General features: G+C 53.6%; 4 protein-coding genes across 4 annotated transcripts; all 4 read right to left on the minus strand.

Annotated features, from left to right (window-relative positions):
• Positions 1-6,842: 6,842 nt before the first annotated feature.
• On the minus strand, positions 6,843-8,967 carry ATEG_01460 (origin recognition complex subunit 4; the record flags this gene model as incomplete). Its single annotated transcript, XM_001208825.1, has 2 exons — positions 6,843-7,466; positions 7,519-8,967. The coding sequence occupies 2 exons, from the start codon at positions 8,965-8,967 to the stop codon at positions 6,843-6,845; spliced, it is 2,073 nt and encodes a 690-aa protein (XP_001208825.1).
• A 1,577-nt stretch (positions 8,968-10,544) lies between these two features.
• On the minus strand, positions 10,545-11,716 carry ATEG_01461 (MBL fold metallo-hydrolase; the record flags this gene model as incomplete). The annotated part of the gene is made up of 3 exons (XM_001208826.1): positions 10,545-11,135; positions 11,191-11,311; positions 11,367-11,716. The coding sequence occupies 3 exons, from the start codon at positions 11,714-11,716 to the stop codon at positions 10,545-10,547; spliced, it is 1,062 nt and encodes a 353-aa protein (XP_001208826.1).
• Positions 11,717-12,358: 642 nt separating this feature from the next.
• ATEG_01462 (secretory pathway gdp dissociation inhibitor) lies at positions 12,359-14,178 on the minus strand (the record flags this gene model as incomplete). Its single annotated transcript, XM_001208827.1, has 8 exons — positions 12,359-12,447; positions 12,501-12,758; positions 12,806-13,360; positions 13,418-13,763; positions 13,833-13,860; positions 13,922-13,981; positions 14,039-14,063; positions 14,133-14,178. 8 exons carry the CDS (start codon positions 14,176-14,178, stop codon positions 12,359-12,361), a joined length of 1,407 nt encoding a protein of 468 aa, XP_001208827.1.
• A 791-nt stretch (positions 14,179-14,969) lies between these two features.
• mrpl4 (mitochondrial 54S ribosomal protein uL29m) lies at positions 14,970-15,739 on the minus strand (the record flags this gene model as incomplete). Its single annotated transcript, XM_001208828.1, has 3 exons — positions 14,970-15,080; positions 15,140-15,306; positions 15,373-15,739. 3 exons carry the CDS (start codon positions 15,737-15,739, stop codon positions 14,970-14,972), a joined length of 645 nt encoding a protein of 214 aa, XP_001208828.1.
• Between the last annotated feature and the right edge of the window lie 92 nt (positions 15,740-15,831).

Here is a 15,831-nt window from a genome sequence, read left to right on the forward strand (position 1 = left end):
TTCAAATCATCCGCAATTTATTCTTTTTTTTTTTTTATTCTTCTTTACTTTTAATTAATTTTGATTTATGGTTTGGACAGAACCTCAAAATAGTACCTATTAATAAGATAGGTATGAAACGAGGACTTGGATCCTGCGGCAGATTTATGCTTCTGCCTCATCTCCAAGATCCTCTGCAGCTTCATGAAAAGAGACAAAAGAAAGAAAGACAGCGAGACCACAGTTGGAGGCGGCCCAGGGGGTGATGAAGAATTTGGCCTGTCATTCCTGACCCACTGTGCACGCGGACGGTTTCATGCACCAGACAACGTGGGCCAAGGACGGCGGTGGATGGATCGTCCTTTGGGGCGATCAGAGAAGACTTCCCTGCAGACTTGGGGGACTAGCGTATTACCGATAGTACGTTACCTCCTGTACTGAGGTACAGAAGGTCGGAGTACTACTAGGTAGACAGTCCGACTACCTACTACCCAGTACTTATCTACCCTGTCAGCCTCCCTCTACATCTCTGAATCTTCTGCATCTGGTCTTCATCTCCAATATACAGCTGAGTTCTTGTCTGACCCAGGAGCCAGGATAGCCAGGCAACAAGCAAGTCTTGGGGACGGGTATGGTCTGGGTATCCATGGTCCTCCCCGGTGGAGCGATACGGTACCATCACATTACCTGACCATACCGCCCGTACACCGATCTTTACCCACACGGAAGCTGGAATTCCAACTTTCCCAGGCAGTGGGCCTGTCGGTTTCCAACACTGCAAGCGTCGGATGATCAGCGGAATCGACACCTGGGGAGGAGTTTACCAGATCTCCCTTATGATTGCCTTTCCTTCCACCATATGAGAGCGAGTGCTTTGTACGGAGTAGGTGTACTAGAACTACTTATCTTTTTCTTCCTTCCTTCCTTCCATCCTCCTCCTCGCTTATATCATCTTTTGTCTTTGAACATTGCCCCAAAAAGACAATGGTCCGACTTCAACCTCGTACCCACCCCTGGTCTTATCGGGAGCAGCCAGGTCCGTGACGCTATCTGCCCGAGTCAGGCCTGACTGATAACTAGGACGGAGTACCTAAGCCCCTCAACCCAACCGGACTATGCCACCGTGATCTGGTTGGTTCCTGGTGTCTGGAACCCTACATTGCAGAATTAAGAGAAGGGGAAAACGTGGCTCGCAACGGGCGTTCCTCGCATCCTCACAGGCTGCGGTGCCCAGCCGGTTGACGGTCGCCGGCGAGGCCGGACTGGTACAACCCAAACCACCGCCTGCGGAGCCTATCACAGGCCCCAGGATCTGTACCATCACTTTCCTATTTAGGCAGGCAGTAAATCCAGGGCTCCCTCGATCCGGCAGTGATCATCGTGGTTGAGTCATTCACGTGGGCCAATCATACGCCGTCGTACCATCCTGGCGACCCGGCTCTTACTGAAATAGGACTAGCGTGGGAATTTCCCCCGAACCATCGGCCAGTGGTGTCTGCAAACGCGCCTCCACCGACCCGGTCGCGATCCATCTCTTCTCTCCTTTCCATACTTCGTACATACCAAAGTAACTACTTTAGACCTTACCTCGGATCCCCATCGACGCCGTTGACAGCGGATGATTTCATAACCAAACAGAGAACCCCCTTCTCCGGCGGGCAAACCTTCTACCCACGTGGGTGCCTTTGCCGCCCCGAACATGGCCGTGGGCTGATTACTCAACATAAACATTACTCCGTATTTCCTGGATGCCGATCTCCACCTGGGGATGGATGGATGGATGGATGGGGAGACACCGAGAGATACATCACCTCACCACATGGCATAAACTTCAGACTAGCTGCTGACTATTTCCTGTCTTGCATTTGGGGCTGCAATCTAACTAATGGCTGTCATCGGATCCGTCCAGCTCGCCCACCTCGTTTAAACGGGGTCTCATTATTCAGCCAGCAAACAAAGGAATCACCATCAAACACCACAGAAACATGGCTTGGCATTGCCGTGGGAAAGTGGACTGTGGACTGTGGATGGTGGATGGTGGAACAGGGTTACCTACCGTGAAACAGAGGCTGTGGCGGTGTAATACCGGCCATGGTATTGGCATTACCTGCAGCGTCTCCCAACGCCATAACGCCATGGACGGGGATTAGTTCATAATGGCAGGATTATGATTCCTGCATCCTGATCGATCCAACAGTCTCTCCCGCCTTCCATCACTCTTCCAAGTGTCTTCCTTTTCTTCCTAGCCGAGATCCATGCGGTTCCACGTGGACACACGTGGAGAGACACGCTTGGCGTCATCTCATTCCGCGCTGTGTGGGTATACAGAGTAGGTAGTACGTACCTACCTAGGTATTTTCAGGTGGTTTCTCTTACGTTGATGTCTTATGATCCTCTTATTAGTGCCGACGGTAGATGATCAGGCAGAGACAGCTAGACAAGATAGGTGCCTAGCCACCTATAGTAGATACTTAGCTAAGTCCTATACAACCAGAACATCCGCAATAAACTCCGAACTGCGGGGAAGCTCCCCTCCGTATTCACCAGATCATATCACATCATTTTCCCAATTGGATGCATCACCCAACCTAACTTTCCAGCACTTGCGCAAGCTAATGGAACCCACACCCACCCAGTCACAATCCACACCATCCCAGACACCAGTGGATATGCTTTTTCCGCGATTGTCGCGATAGCATCACGGAGAGGCCAGGATCCAAACAACCAGTAGAGTCTGATCGCCGTATCTATCTGACAGGGGCACCAATGCCCTCCAACCAACCCAACCCTGCTGCCTAAAGTTTACACTCATCACACCCGGCGCGATCCGCCAAGCCAACAGCAGGATCACATCCTAACGTCTCGACGTCGACCAGGATGTTCTTCCTGATGATCCGAGCACCGTCCGTCGATCAGCGTGGTTGACGGGGGATAACCAACTAACTAGGCTCGCCTAGTCGCAGCAATCAGGGTTTGGGCTTCCCCACCACCGCCCGGACGGATACGAAGCGGTGAGTCTGACGGACGGCGCAACGCGGCGATTCGGCGCAAGTTGCGGTCAGACAAAGTCTCCGATCCGGCCGACGCTCCAGGGGGATAGAGGTGCTCGGTTTTACGGGGGTTGTTTTACCGGTGTTGCGAGCCGCGGGCACCGCGACGATCGAAGGGAAGGTGAAACGAAGTCTGCGACAGATGTACTAGACTCCTGTACCTGGTGTAGCTCACAGCCGTCCCAAGCGAACCCCCAAACCATAATGGAGATCCCTGACCGCCACGCGAGACGCGGACAGGGATGAAGCTCGTATGCCGGGCGCACAAGGCTGAGTCTAGATTCCGCCGCCGCGCGGCCGTCGCCGTGCGTGCGCGCGAGCCCAGCCGGTCCGAACTTGCTCCTGGGTCTTCCATGCATGGGGGACCACCGAGACAGAGACTAGACGGCCGAGACGTCGTGTTGTTGGGGGCCAGAGCCGGTCAGTCGGTCAATCAGTTGCAGGGGGCGTGGCGCGACCGAGTCATGGACGGAGTCCAGAACGCCGGCGACATGACTCTTGTTGAGTTGGTGGCTCATGGTGTGTTCATTTGTTGATGGCCGGAGACTTCTGCGGCGTCGTCCTGCATGGAATTCGTTCGCTTGTCGCTTGTCGCTTGTTCCTTGCACTTCCATACTTCCATGGGTGGAAGCTTCCGTGGGGATTCCAGAATTCCAGAATGGTTCGTCGTGGGACCTGACTCCATTATGAGGTCACGGGATGGACAGATCTTTTCGTATGTCTCATCTGTACCAAACTCCCTGTGTACATTGGAGATACGGAGTATGAAGCAGTTTCCTAATTAGTAACACCATACAATCCGAACCGTTGATGGTGATCATCCGACGTGTTGTTCCCATCTACAACCCTACAAACTCCAGTCTACCAGTCTACAATTACCTATCTACCGAACCTAGCGGCATGCGGACGGCTAATAGGATAGCTCATCGTCCTGAAACCAGGCTACCAGAGTTCGACCGGCAGCAACGCGGGAGAGGACCCATAAACAGAACAGCGGTCAGGACGGCCAAACCGCGGTGGAGTCCAGAGTGGAGGCTCCTCCACCCGAACAAGGAAGAAGGGTTTCGAAGGAAGAGTTGGTTTGGAGGATGATGTGATGGGTGTCTGCCACGTGGTGATACAGGGTTGAGGGTGGATTCATGATGTATTGTTGATTCGGTTTGTTTATGTGGGTACGTATCTAGGAGTACTGAGTACTCTAAAGGTATGTGTATACACGGCGGGATTGCTCAACAGTATTGCTCCTCTCAAAATCAGGGTGAGATAGCTCATCCGACCTATTTTTCAGTCGACGCTAACGATGCACCGAGCAAATGAGTGCCGGCCAATATTTGAGCCTTCATTTCGGCACTATTCAGGAGTCCTCATCGATGTCGCACACAAGACATACTCCTACTCCGTAGTCGTATCGCAGTGAATCCCGTGTCCCCCTTTTGGGAAGTTGCTAGACGCTTGTCCAGTCTGACATCAGCTCCATGTGACGCCTCATAAAAGGGGCATCGTCCATCTCTCGCAGAATAAGAATAGTAATGGAAAGGAGAGACGGCATAGGGGGCCTCCACCAGACCGATCAGACGCACTAGTAGGACCTTATCCATGGTAGGGTTAATGAGTTAATCTATTTGGACGAGCGACGGAGAGATGGTCGCCTCTCCGGGCGCAAAGAAGGGGGCGGAAAAGCGCTAGAAGGCTTCCAGAAGGATTCCAGAACGGCGCTAGAAGAAGGTTACGCTAGTACGGAGGGCCCCCGTAACGAGATAGACGAGAAGCAGTCGGTAAGGGATGGGTCAGTTTCGATTGCACTAATCAAACATTGTATGTGTCATATCGTATGAGACCTAGGTATTTACCTACTAAACTAACTAGGTAGTACGGTAGGTAAATCTGTTCTGGATGTTCAGAGACCAAGATTTTCTGGAAACAACTTCCGTCCTACTGCAAACGGAAGGAGACCTCAATTGTTTGAGTACTGTAGACAGCTAGTTGCTAGTGGCATTCTCCAGTGGCCTTCTGCCAGGCAGAAAGCTCCGAGCCACGCGTTCTCAGAGAGCCTGTTTCATCTGGAGACACACGTGGAGGATCTTCCGGAGGCGGTTACTGCGTATTACTGGTATCTGGGTATGGGCCGAGGGGTTTCTTACATACCGTATCATATGGAGGTATGGTATGGTCAGCTCTTCGCCTGTACTCCGTACGCGCTAGTCTCGGTCACTCCATGTCAATCATCATCCATGTGGCCGAAGATCAGCAGGATGCTTCCTCCATCTTCATCTTCTTTCATCTGTTCCTACTGTCTTCTTATTCTTGTTCGTGTTATTATCATCCTGATGAGAAAATGCCAACCCTCTAACAACAACACCCCTAGGTACCAGTACCATCTCCCGACGATGCAAGGGTGGGCGCTAATCCTTGCTTCCCACGCGAAAATCGCAATGGGTCATGGGGATCCACCGACAGGGATCCGAATGCAGTAAATGTGATGTGATTCCATGTGCCACTTTCTTCTCCAAGTCTCAGCGGAGTTTATTTGGTCGGTATCTCCGACACTTTATTGCCCGATCGGGTAACCCCTCCAACTTCACCCACCAGCCTAATCACATAGATCTACCCGAGTATACAGTATGCAGAGGTTGAAGAACCGCTCGTCTGGAGACAAATACATTAGTACTATCTATCATCCCTCCTCAAGTCTTGGACCATCGGCCTAGAACCCCGGACGATGCCCGTCGATGCCCCCGACAGGGATGTTCGATGGCATGGTCGCCTGCATCCCTTGTTTCATCCTCGCGATCGTCGCCAGGCCCGACAGATCCCTGCGACGAGGGGAACTTGACAGCTCTCTCTCTCTCTCTCCCCTATCTCGTATTGACACCAAGGCAAACGGCCGCCTTCAATGCCAGTGCACTACCCTCTATACGCCCCTCTACCATGCTCTTGCAGTCAAGAAGTAAGACTCCTTTCTTTCCCAGTGCAGCTGCCCTGCTGTCGGCCAACAATGACCTGACATCTCGCCATTCTGGAGACAATGGTATGCATTAGTGCGCAGACAGGTGCAATCCTGATTCGTCATCCAGTCCAGATGTCAGTTTATGTCAGTTTATGCCGGGAAAATCGGCGAGCCGGATGAGCACGTCTTGCCCTAAAGTACCTCACTACCTCTAGCCCAGGACGCTAACACCACCACCATCCATTTACAATCCCGGTCACAATCTATGGACTTACGTCGATACTACTAGACAGTGGGCGGACAGGTATCCGCTCTTCGCACTACGCCCATCGTCGCACACGCACACGCACGCGCACCCGTGAGCTCGTCCGACAGACTAACTAGACCGTCTCACACCGTCGGTACGTATCTTCCCCGCCCTGCCGACTTCCCCTCCATTACAGGTAGATCAGTTTATCCGACAAGCTGTCATCATTATTGTATGCATCTGCAAAGGCATCCACTAGCCTCTTCCATATCCCAAGCTCCTCCGATCACGGATCGACCATCGGCTGGACTAGATCCTGGCGCATGTGCCCGTCACACCCGCACGCTATGTATTGCTTCCTTACACGACATGAGCAAATTATACTAGTAGAAGTATATAGAGGTCGCAAGGGCGCACCAACACGGAGGACTGCCGTCTGGACTCCGGTAACTTCACGCCCAATGCTCCCACAGCGTAATACAACTAGCTCAACAGAAACCCCACCTCGTCGTAGCTCCCATCATCCTGCAGAGCTCCGGATGCGGGACATCGCAAATGCCCCGAGAGCGCCATCCCCGCACGACGCACATGCAACACACAGCCGTCTGTACGACGAAACTCACCCATCCCGCCACCACTTCCCCAGGGATCCGCCCGACCCAGCCATCTCAACCACCTCCTCGAAGCTGATTTCCACCCGGAACATCCGTCCATCGGCCGTCCCACTGCCGCCCCCGACCGCACTGATCAGCCCCCAGCTCACCAACTTCTCCCACGCCTCGCGCGCCACATCCCTGCCCCAGACGCGTCCCGGCGTGGCCGCCGCGCCGGAGATCGACGCCGACGTCTTCGCCGACGTCAACAGCCGCACGTACTCCGCGTACGCGGCCGGGAACGACAGCGCCAGCGGCGCGAGGCTGGTCGGCTGCGCTGACTCGGCGCTGGGATCGTACAGCGCCGCGAGACGGGTCGCCGCAAGCAGCAGCGAGAGGGGCAGCGAGGACGGACTGGCGGAGACGGTCGTGGCGGCGGAGAAGGGAAGCGGCGCAGGGTCTGGACAGGAGAGGCTTTGGGTGCTGAACGTGGCTGCTGTGGGGACCTGGAGGGATGGCACGTCATCGTAGGCGCTGTAGTGGAACTCCGTCAGCGCAATCAGCGCGCTCGTGAAGAATTCCTTGACCGATTTCGTCTGGCTGTATATCCGGTGGAGGTGGGACTGGAATGCATCGTCGATCCAGAGACCCTGTTGCGAGATCAGTCCATGTCGGACGAGGGACTGTGATTGGGCTTCTTACCTGCAGATAAGCTCTCCACCCTCGGACGAGCCTGTTCCAGCCCTCAGACTCGACGGTGGCGCGCACCCCCAAATCGGCGTCTTCCATCAGCCCCGTAAGCTCGTCATCGTCCAGGTTCAGCCCCGCGTGGCATATTTCCGAAAATGTATCAAAGGTCCGCGGAAGCGGGACGAACACGTAACGATGGCTGAACCGGCTCTTCACGCGCTTTTCCAGCATTTCCGTCACGTCCACTTTCGTCGTCAGTCCCAGCACCGCGACCGGGGCCTTCCGGGCTTGTGCGATGTCGAACAAGTTGTACAGCAGAGTTTGGCGGGGATGCGTGACAAACAGGTCGAATTCGTCGAGAATGATAACCACCGATTTGGCCGCCGTTATTGCCCCCGGATGGCTGGGCGCACCAAAGAGCTCCTCCGGGTGAGACAGCAGAGCGAGGAGGGTAGACATCGTATCCGCGTAGTTGGTCACTTTGCCAGCTTCTTCCTCGGTGTTGGTTTCCCGCCCAAGCTGTCGCCACGTCTCGCGGAGGGCTAGCCGGTCATCTGTATGGAGGAAGCCATTGAGACGGACGACGTGGAAATCGTCCCTATGCGTTCGGGCTAGAGACGAGAGGACGCTCTCGACTATTGCAGTCTTACCACATCCTCGAGCCCCGAGGAGCAGCATAGAATTCCCCTCCCCGACAGTGACTGTTTGCTCGATGAGTTGGTAGACCTTTTGGTATTCGTTCTCCAGGCCTTTCAGAGGCACCGGGCGCTTCCCGTTAAGCTTGTCCAGTACAATCCCACTCAACGCTTGCACCTCTTGTGTCAGCCCGTCCTGAGCCAGAGCCCGGAATGTCTCTCCGTAGGCAGGCAGCGCGTCGTCGGTCGGTACATCCCCGTCCCTCGGTTCCGCGTCTTGCGGCAAAAGATCCTGCTGCAGCTGCTTCGACACGAGGTCGTCCAAGCCATCCTGGTAATCATCCGGCGAGGGAGACTGCCTCTCGTTTCCGCCCGCAGATGCATGTCCGTTGGTTTCAGTCTTCGGGGCACTCTTTGCGGTGGACCGCGTAGATCTCGTACGGGTGACCCGTCGCTGCGGTGGCGGCGTCGCCTCATATTCTTCCTCCGACTCTGTAACAGGTGTTTCCGTCTCCTGTCTTGTCGTCTTCCTCCGCGAGCTTCTCCGTGTGGCGCTGCTTGGTCCGGATGTTGCGGTGGACCTCCTTGATGGGGTATACGTCGCGTCGTCATCGAGTCTCTGGGGCTGTTTGCGCTGTCGCGCACTCGACCGTAGTCCAGATCTCGAGGGGGTGTGATTGTTGTCTTCTTGAATTTGCGGCGTCGGGGATGCGGACGGCCCGGAGCCGGTATCTTGGGTATCTTCGCCCATTGCGATGTCGCCGTCTTCGTCTACATCCTGTGCGTCGGAAACTCTTCTCCGCTTGCCGGCGCGCGGGTCTTTCATGGTGCTTGTGTTTATATTGAGTGCGCTCGTTGCGTCAATGCGTCTCGGTCAGGTTGTGGTGTTATGCGCTTCGTGATGGCCGGTCCAGAGACGTAGGTAGATAATTGATGTAGTCTAGTTGGGGGCTGTAGTTCTTCGGGCCCAATGGCATTAATAGCGTGCGCAAGGTCGTCAAATCATGGGCACAACAGTGCGGCGAGGAGCGAGTAGAAAAGAGGAACCTAAGTAAGAATGTGTTAGGCAATGGAATATACACTGCAGTGCAAATACAGATCGTAAGGAGGCTCAAATACACTTACAAGGAGAAGGACGTAGAAGATGGGAGGTTGTTGGTGGACTGGAGATGATGTCTTCCATGATATTTATTTGAAGTCCGGCAGGGCTCGTCTCATGCCTGAGGCAGAAACAGAACGCGAAGTCAGGTGAGATCACATGGCATGCCATACGGAGTACAATCGAAAGGCATCATCTTCATGTCCTTGGGCCAGATATGAATCTAGACATAGAACGATCTCTGACTCTTGGTAAGTGGGCTTGCCATGTCTAGGACCAACCTTACCTAGTCGTGGAGGGTGCAGTGTCCATGGTCCGAAGCGGAATATATACATCTGCATCAAGACCGACTGAATAGATTCAAATTAACGAATGCAGACACAAGACATCTAACAGAGACAAACAAACTGATGGGTAGGTATACAATATCGCCAGGAAAAGGCAGAGGAGATCTCCTATTCGCGACTAACTGATCACTCGCATCCATCAACCTCGGCTATCGCCGACGGTCATATATACGAACGCATCCTCCGCTGACCTCTCCCACTCACTCATAGACCATACTCTCGACAGAACTTCCTAGCTCACCCAATACACACCCCATTCAAGATGCCCAAAATTCGCGCCCCATCCAGACAGCTGGATGAATTCGAGCAACGCGTATACTACTTTAGCGCCCGCATGGAATGGCAAGACGAAGTACGTTTCATTCCAAACCCCCTTCCCCCACGACAATAAGACACCACTAACACAACAAACCATCCACCAGCACTGGGACATCGACGGCGACGCCTGTAATCTCCGCTTCGAGTCCGCCACGCGCAGCCCCCGCCCGCAGGTGTCGTTCCTCTTCAACGTCGCCCCCAAGATGTGCAACTTCATAGGCAACATCCACGGCGGCTGCGCCGCGACCATGATCGACGTCCTCTCCACCACCATCCTCCTGGCCATCGGCGAGCCGGGCAAGTTCTCGCTCGGCGGGGTGTCGCGCCATCTCAACGTGACGTATCTGCGTCCCGTGCCGCATGGCACGGAGGCGCGGCTGACCTGTGAACTCGTCCATGTTGGCCGTCGGCTGGCGCTGCTCAAGGCGGAGATTTCCCGCGTCGATAACGGCGATGTGTGTATTGTCGGTGAGCATGAGAAGGCGAATACCGATCCCGAGGCCGGGGGGAAGGTATAGTCTATTTTTTCTTGTTTGGTTTCTAGCCTGGTTTGGGGGATGGCTCGATTTGATAGATACCTGCTGTATGGATAGACTAGAGCTGTCGCCTTGGTATAAACGGGCGTGTATATAGTTGGTTCTACGCTTGGGCGAGTCTATCAACCGCCTCATCAAAGTCCTTCAAGAACGTCCACAGTGTCTGCTCGCGCCAGTTCTTCCTCTTCCAGTCGTTCGCGGACAGCGGGAACAGATCCACAGTTCCGAAGAGACTCGGATCGTGCGCATAGACAAACCACACGTTGTCGCTGGCGTCGGCGTCCTGCGCCTTGCCAATCGATGCGATTGTTTGTTCCATATCTAGTCCGATAGCGGGCTCGAAGAACGGCTCGTCCACCGATCGTCCGCGGCTAGTCAAGAGTCTCTCATACATGGCGCCGGGACATGGCAGTCGGACGACAGGAGAGCGTTGTGGAATCTCTGCCGGTATGCGTAGATATTTTGACGGTCTGATCTCTCCGCTGTAATGGCATAGATCTCCACCCATGAAGACGAACGTATCGGGATTGATTGTCGTCCGTGCGAGTCCGCTCAAATGGCCTACGGCGTGCCCCGGTGTGTCTAGGATATAGAACGATCCATCGCCGAAGAGGTCGTGAGCTCTGAATTGGCCGACTTGGGTGGCCCCCGTGAAATCGATTTCTTGTAATGACCGCCCTCTAGACACAATCAGCTGTGTTCTTGGTTTGTTAGTAGTAGAGCACGCACGCGAAGTCGCTCTCACGCACTGGAGAGTCGGGTTTCGAGGGATATCCCGGCAAGAACTCCTTTTTGAAACCAGGACCAACAATCAACTCTGTCGAATGGGGAAACTTTGACGGGTCCCCTAGGTGGTCCCAGTGCCAATGACTGCATCGTGTGTTAGAAGTCCTTGAAAGAATCCATTGTCACAGCCAGCAGTTACCTCCAGATGATACTCGAAATCTGACACGGCGCGAGCCCATTCTCCTCGAGAATATCGATAACGTCCTTGTCGACACTGACCTCCCATCCCTGACGTTCCAGGTGCTTCGTGACGGTTGGAGAAAACGCATGATAGTCCTTAGAAACCCCCAAATCAAAAAGGACTTTTCTTCCCGAGGCATGTTCGATGAGAAAAGACCATGCTGGGAGGACCGGCATATACTGCAGACCGTGAACGGGTGGCTTCATGAGAAAGTTTGCAGGCAACTTGCCGATTCTTGTGGTCGAATCGATGATCCGGACCTGCACAGTTTGTGTGCCTGCTGTCACGATGAAATTGGGGCCGGTCATAGTTACAGTAAACTGCAAGCTATGTGGTGATCCCAGTCTATATCCCGTCAGAATATACGCAGGGACTTGGTGATGCTTCTCCGGAGGTCGCTGGTGGCCAGGATGTGATGACAACAACGGCATGTGCAGGCCCAGAGAGGATATTGAGTCGCAGAATGTAGAATGGTGGCAGCATGGTGGAATCCTGTTTGTACGAAGGATTCAACCACGGCTCATTGTGGATCGACGATGCGGGGAAAACTGATGGAGTCCTTATCAACCCCATTCTTGTCTTCATCTAGTATACCCATGAGCTGACCAAGGTGGAGGGAACTTATGGTGGAACGGCCATAGACGCTGGTATAAAGCGTCACCACAAGACGTTTGTATAAAGCAGCGTGAATTGTTAGAGACAGCTTGCATATTAACATTGTAGACAACACAACTATAGACAGCACAAGACGGAAATCTGTCGGGTCTTTTCTCAACGTGTATGCACTTCTACTCGACATTACCGGGTAGCCAACGACCAAGGAGCGTAGAATGTCCAAAGATGGCCGGTTTAATGAGGGTGGACAAGCAAAGCCCAAGAAAATTCATGGCGGATCAAAACATCCAGTAACGGTTTATTACTTAACTCTCCATTGCATCAGAGGATCGCATCTACTCCTGTGCGAGCTGCTGGTCCTCGCGGAGACCCTCCACAACCAGCTCTTCACCAGTCGCCCGCTTGTAGATGTCGCGCACATCGTCTGGAGTAGGTTAGTAAACACAGTTAAATAACGGACCCGGAACGGATACTCACCAGTCGTAGTCTCAAAGTGAGAGGTGGCATCGTAGCTCTTAGAGATGAAGATGTTGTCCTTCTCGCCGCTCTCCAGAGGCTCGTAGATCGGGATCGGAGGGCCGAAGAACTTCTCCTCGATAGCTCCAAGACGCTCGAAACCAGGCTCGAGCTCCAGGTGGTGGTTGGCATCACCCTCAGCGATGGTGGAGACAATCGCGATGTAGTAACCCTTGGGGCATACGTTGTGTGCAGACGAAACCATGGCGATGTAGATATCTAACGTATGTTAGTGATGCTCTTCACCTTCAGATGTCAGTACTCACCATGCTTCCGTCCGACCTGCGACTGGGGGATAATCAGCTGCAGCGAATCGCTGCCATCCGTCTTGTCAATGGGGTGCTTCAGGATGCAGATGGCCTTGAGCAAGTAGCCAGTCACCCGGACCTTGCCCGGGAAGTAAGACGGGTCGGCCAGGATCTTCTTAGTCTTGGTCGTGAACTTCATGGTCTCGCCGTTGTCGTCACGGTCCTTCATGGTGGCCTTGATTCCAGAGACCTTGCCGCTCTCGTCGTAGAGAACCTCGTCGATGCTGGTGTTGAGCATGTAGGTACCTCCATAGATAGCAGACAGACGGGCGAAACCCTGGGGAAGTTCACCAAGACCGTACAGCGGGTAGATATAAGGAGACTTGCCGTACCGAGCCATGGAGTTCACGTACAGGCGAATCCGGTTGATGGCGTCGGGAGCCATGCCAGACTTTTCAACGTATTCATCGGACTGGTAGAGGGCCATCGAGTGACCAACGAAGTCCCGGGTGTTCGGCTCCAGTCCGAACTTGTCGTAGACGTCCTTCATGGAACACTTAGAGATATCAAGTCCTGAATGACGTTAACCGCTGAACCTGATATAGTGGTTTGAGGATGTGCTAAACGAACCCGAATGAGTCGCGGGGTCTTCCTCCTTGAATTCGCCCACCCACTCCAGGAACTTCTTAGCCCGTCGCTTCTCGAACATGCCCATCAGGGAGGAGCGCAGAGCTTCACCCGCGTCGGAGGGCACCTTCGCCACCGTAGCCTTGGGTCCCTTGCCTTGCTGGACATAGCTGCCGGCAATCTGCTTAAATTCCAAGTATCTTGTGACATCGGTGGAGACCAGGATATTCGTCAGCTCGCCGTTGGCCATCAGGAGCTTCGGGACCAGATCGATGTTCCAGTCGTTGACACGACCATATTTCTTCCAAGGTTCCTCGCCGGGGGGAACGTTGCCGTATTTCTTGAACAGCTACAGAGGAGTAGTCTATTAGTAACGTCGAATAATGCGAAATTGTATCTGACAGATCTCAGCACTCACCGTTTCGATATTCACGGACGCAGCCTCGCTATAGAACGGGTTAGTGGGGATGGATGAGTTCCGCGGGTCGGATGTGTAATGTAACTCACCCTCCATAGTGATCATTGCGATCGATGTGGAGGACCTTGTTTCCCTTGACACTCAGAACACTACACCCAGTTAATAATTAGAACAAACCGTAGATGGAGCTTCAAGGAGAGTCATACCCGGAAAGAACACACTCGGTCAAACCTGAGGAGGGGCAGTGGTGTTAGCACAGCACGACAGCTGCAGATGGACGACGGCGGGGTAGCAACATACCAGTGCCGAGCACGACAACATCATATTCGGGGGCAATCTCTTCCATGGTGGAAATGGAAAGTGATGCAGGGACGATGACAGAGAAGGAGGTGGACTGGACGAACAGACAGTAAACAAGTAAGGTTGACGCAAGAGAGAATAATGCAGGAGGGAAAAGGTGGGAGGATGCGGAGTCGGTGAGGAAGTCGTTTTGGGCGGCTGAGGGGGTGGGAAAAGGGAGCTTAGAGGAGGTACTTAGGAGTGACCTAGCCTCCCCGCGGATCATGGGCTGTCAGGGAGGTCACTGATTGGTATTGCTACCCGCTGAGGATCCACTGCGGCCACATCAATAAATAAGAAGACCTCCGGTTGAGTGTCTATTACTAGTTAATATTTGGATAAATTTTAATATGGTATGGGGACATCGCATATATGGATCTTTACCCCTGAAGAACTGTCTCCCCCTTTTGCGCGCTCTTTGCTTGTAACGGAGTATACAAGATGAAGATTACCCCCTAATTCAGGAGACATTGCGTACGTACACGAGAACTGACAGCCATCAGCCCACTCATCCAACAAACAATAAATGAGCCACGAGGTAATAGTGCTGAACGACAGCACAATAGTAGATTTATAGTTCCATCGCAGACCGATGTCTCCCTGCTACATTCGCCTACGCTATCTCCATCACCTCTTATTCAAATCAATATGTTGGATTGCTCTAGACTAATACACAAAATAATACAACCACTAGTACTACATACAGCGAATAGGTAGGTACAATAGAAAAGCACCCATCGGAGATATAAGCCCGTTCAAGATGAGCTAGCGTGGAGCTCGGGCGGCATCTCAATGCGTCTATTCCTCATCCTGAGGTCGGTATCCATCCTTGTAAAGCTTCTGCGCATCCTCCCAGGCGTACCATCTCTCCCGGAGAACGTGCTTGATACCGTTTTGCGTAACGCGGATCTAGATTCACCCGCGGTATTAGGTCAATTGTCAAACTACTCTGGGGTCTTGCTACTCACCACTCGGTCCCGCTCAGAAGACTCATATTCACCATATCCCGCCTTCAGACGCTCTCTCTCCAGATTGGAAGTGGCTATCCGATTGCGTTCCTTCACACAGACCCACCACAGGGCATGGAGATCTTCCCAGGATTTCTCGCGCAGTTCCTGGATAGACCACGAGCGGCCTGAAGATCACGCGTCAGCTAATTTCCGTGTTGGCTTTAGATACATTATGGGTTGTCGAGACGAACCGTGTGCGTGGTCATATTCCGGAGTGCTCAGGGCCTGACGATCTTTGGGGAAGAATCCCCAGAGTCCGTGGTCCGGGGTCGGGTTGCGCTTTTCGAGAGCCTCCGGGGAGACAGGCTTGGGCAATGGGTACTTCGAGACGCCAAGCTTGAACTTCGGACCGGTGCGATGGATCGCAGAGACACCACGAGACTTGCTCAGGTCACGTCCATGGCCAGCGACGGGGGTTGTTGAGGAAAAGTTGGAAGACTGCACAGGCGACCGAATCAGGGAGAAATGGAGGGAGGGAGCGAGATAAGGAGGAGGCAATTCGACCAGCGGAAGGCCCCCAGCTTGGCGAGCGAGTCGCAGGACCGAATGACGATGCATCGCGAACGGATGGTAGCCTTTACCGGGAGACTGTGAAAGGCCGGAGATGTGCCTTTTTGCGGATGTCGGAGTCGACTTTTTTGGGGCGGCTA

Source organism: Aspergillus terreus, genomic scaffold (assembly GCF_000149615.1).
Source record: "Aspergillus terreus NIH2624 scaffold_2 genomic scaffold, whole genome shotgun sequence".
Taxonomy (NCBI): domain Eukaryota; kingdom Fungi; phylum Ascomycota; class Eurotiomycetes; order Eurotiales; family Aspergillaceae; genus Aspergillus; species Aspergillus terreus.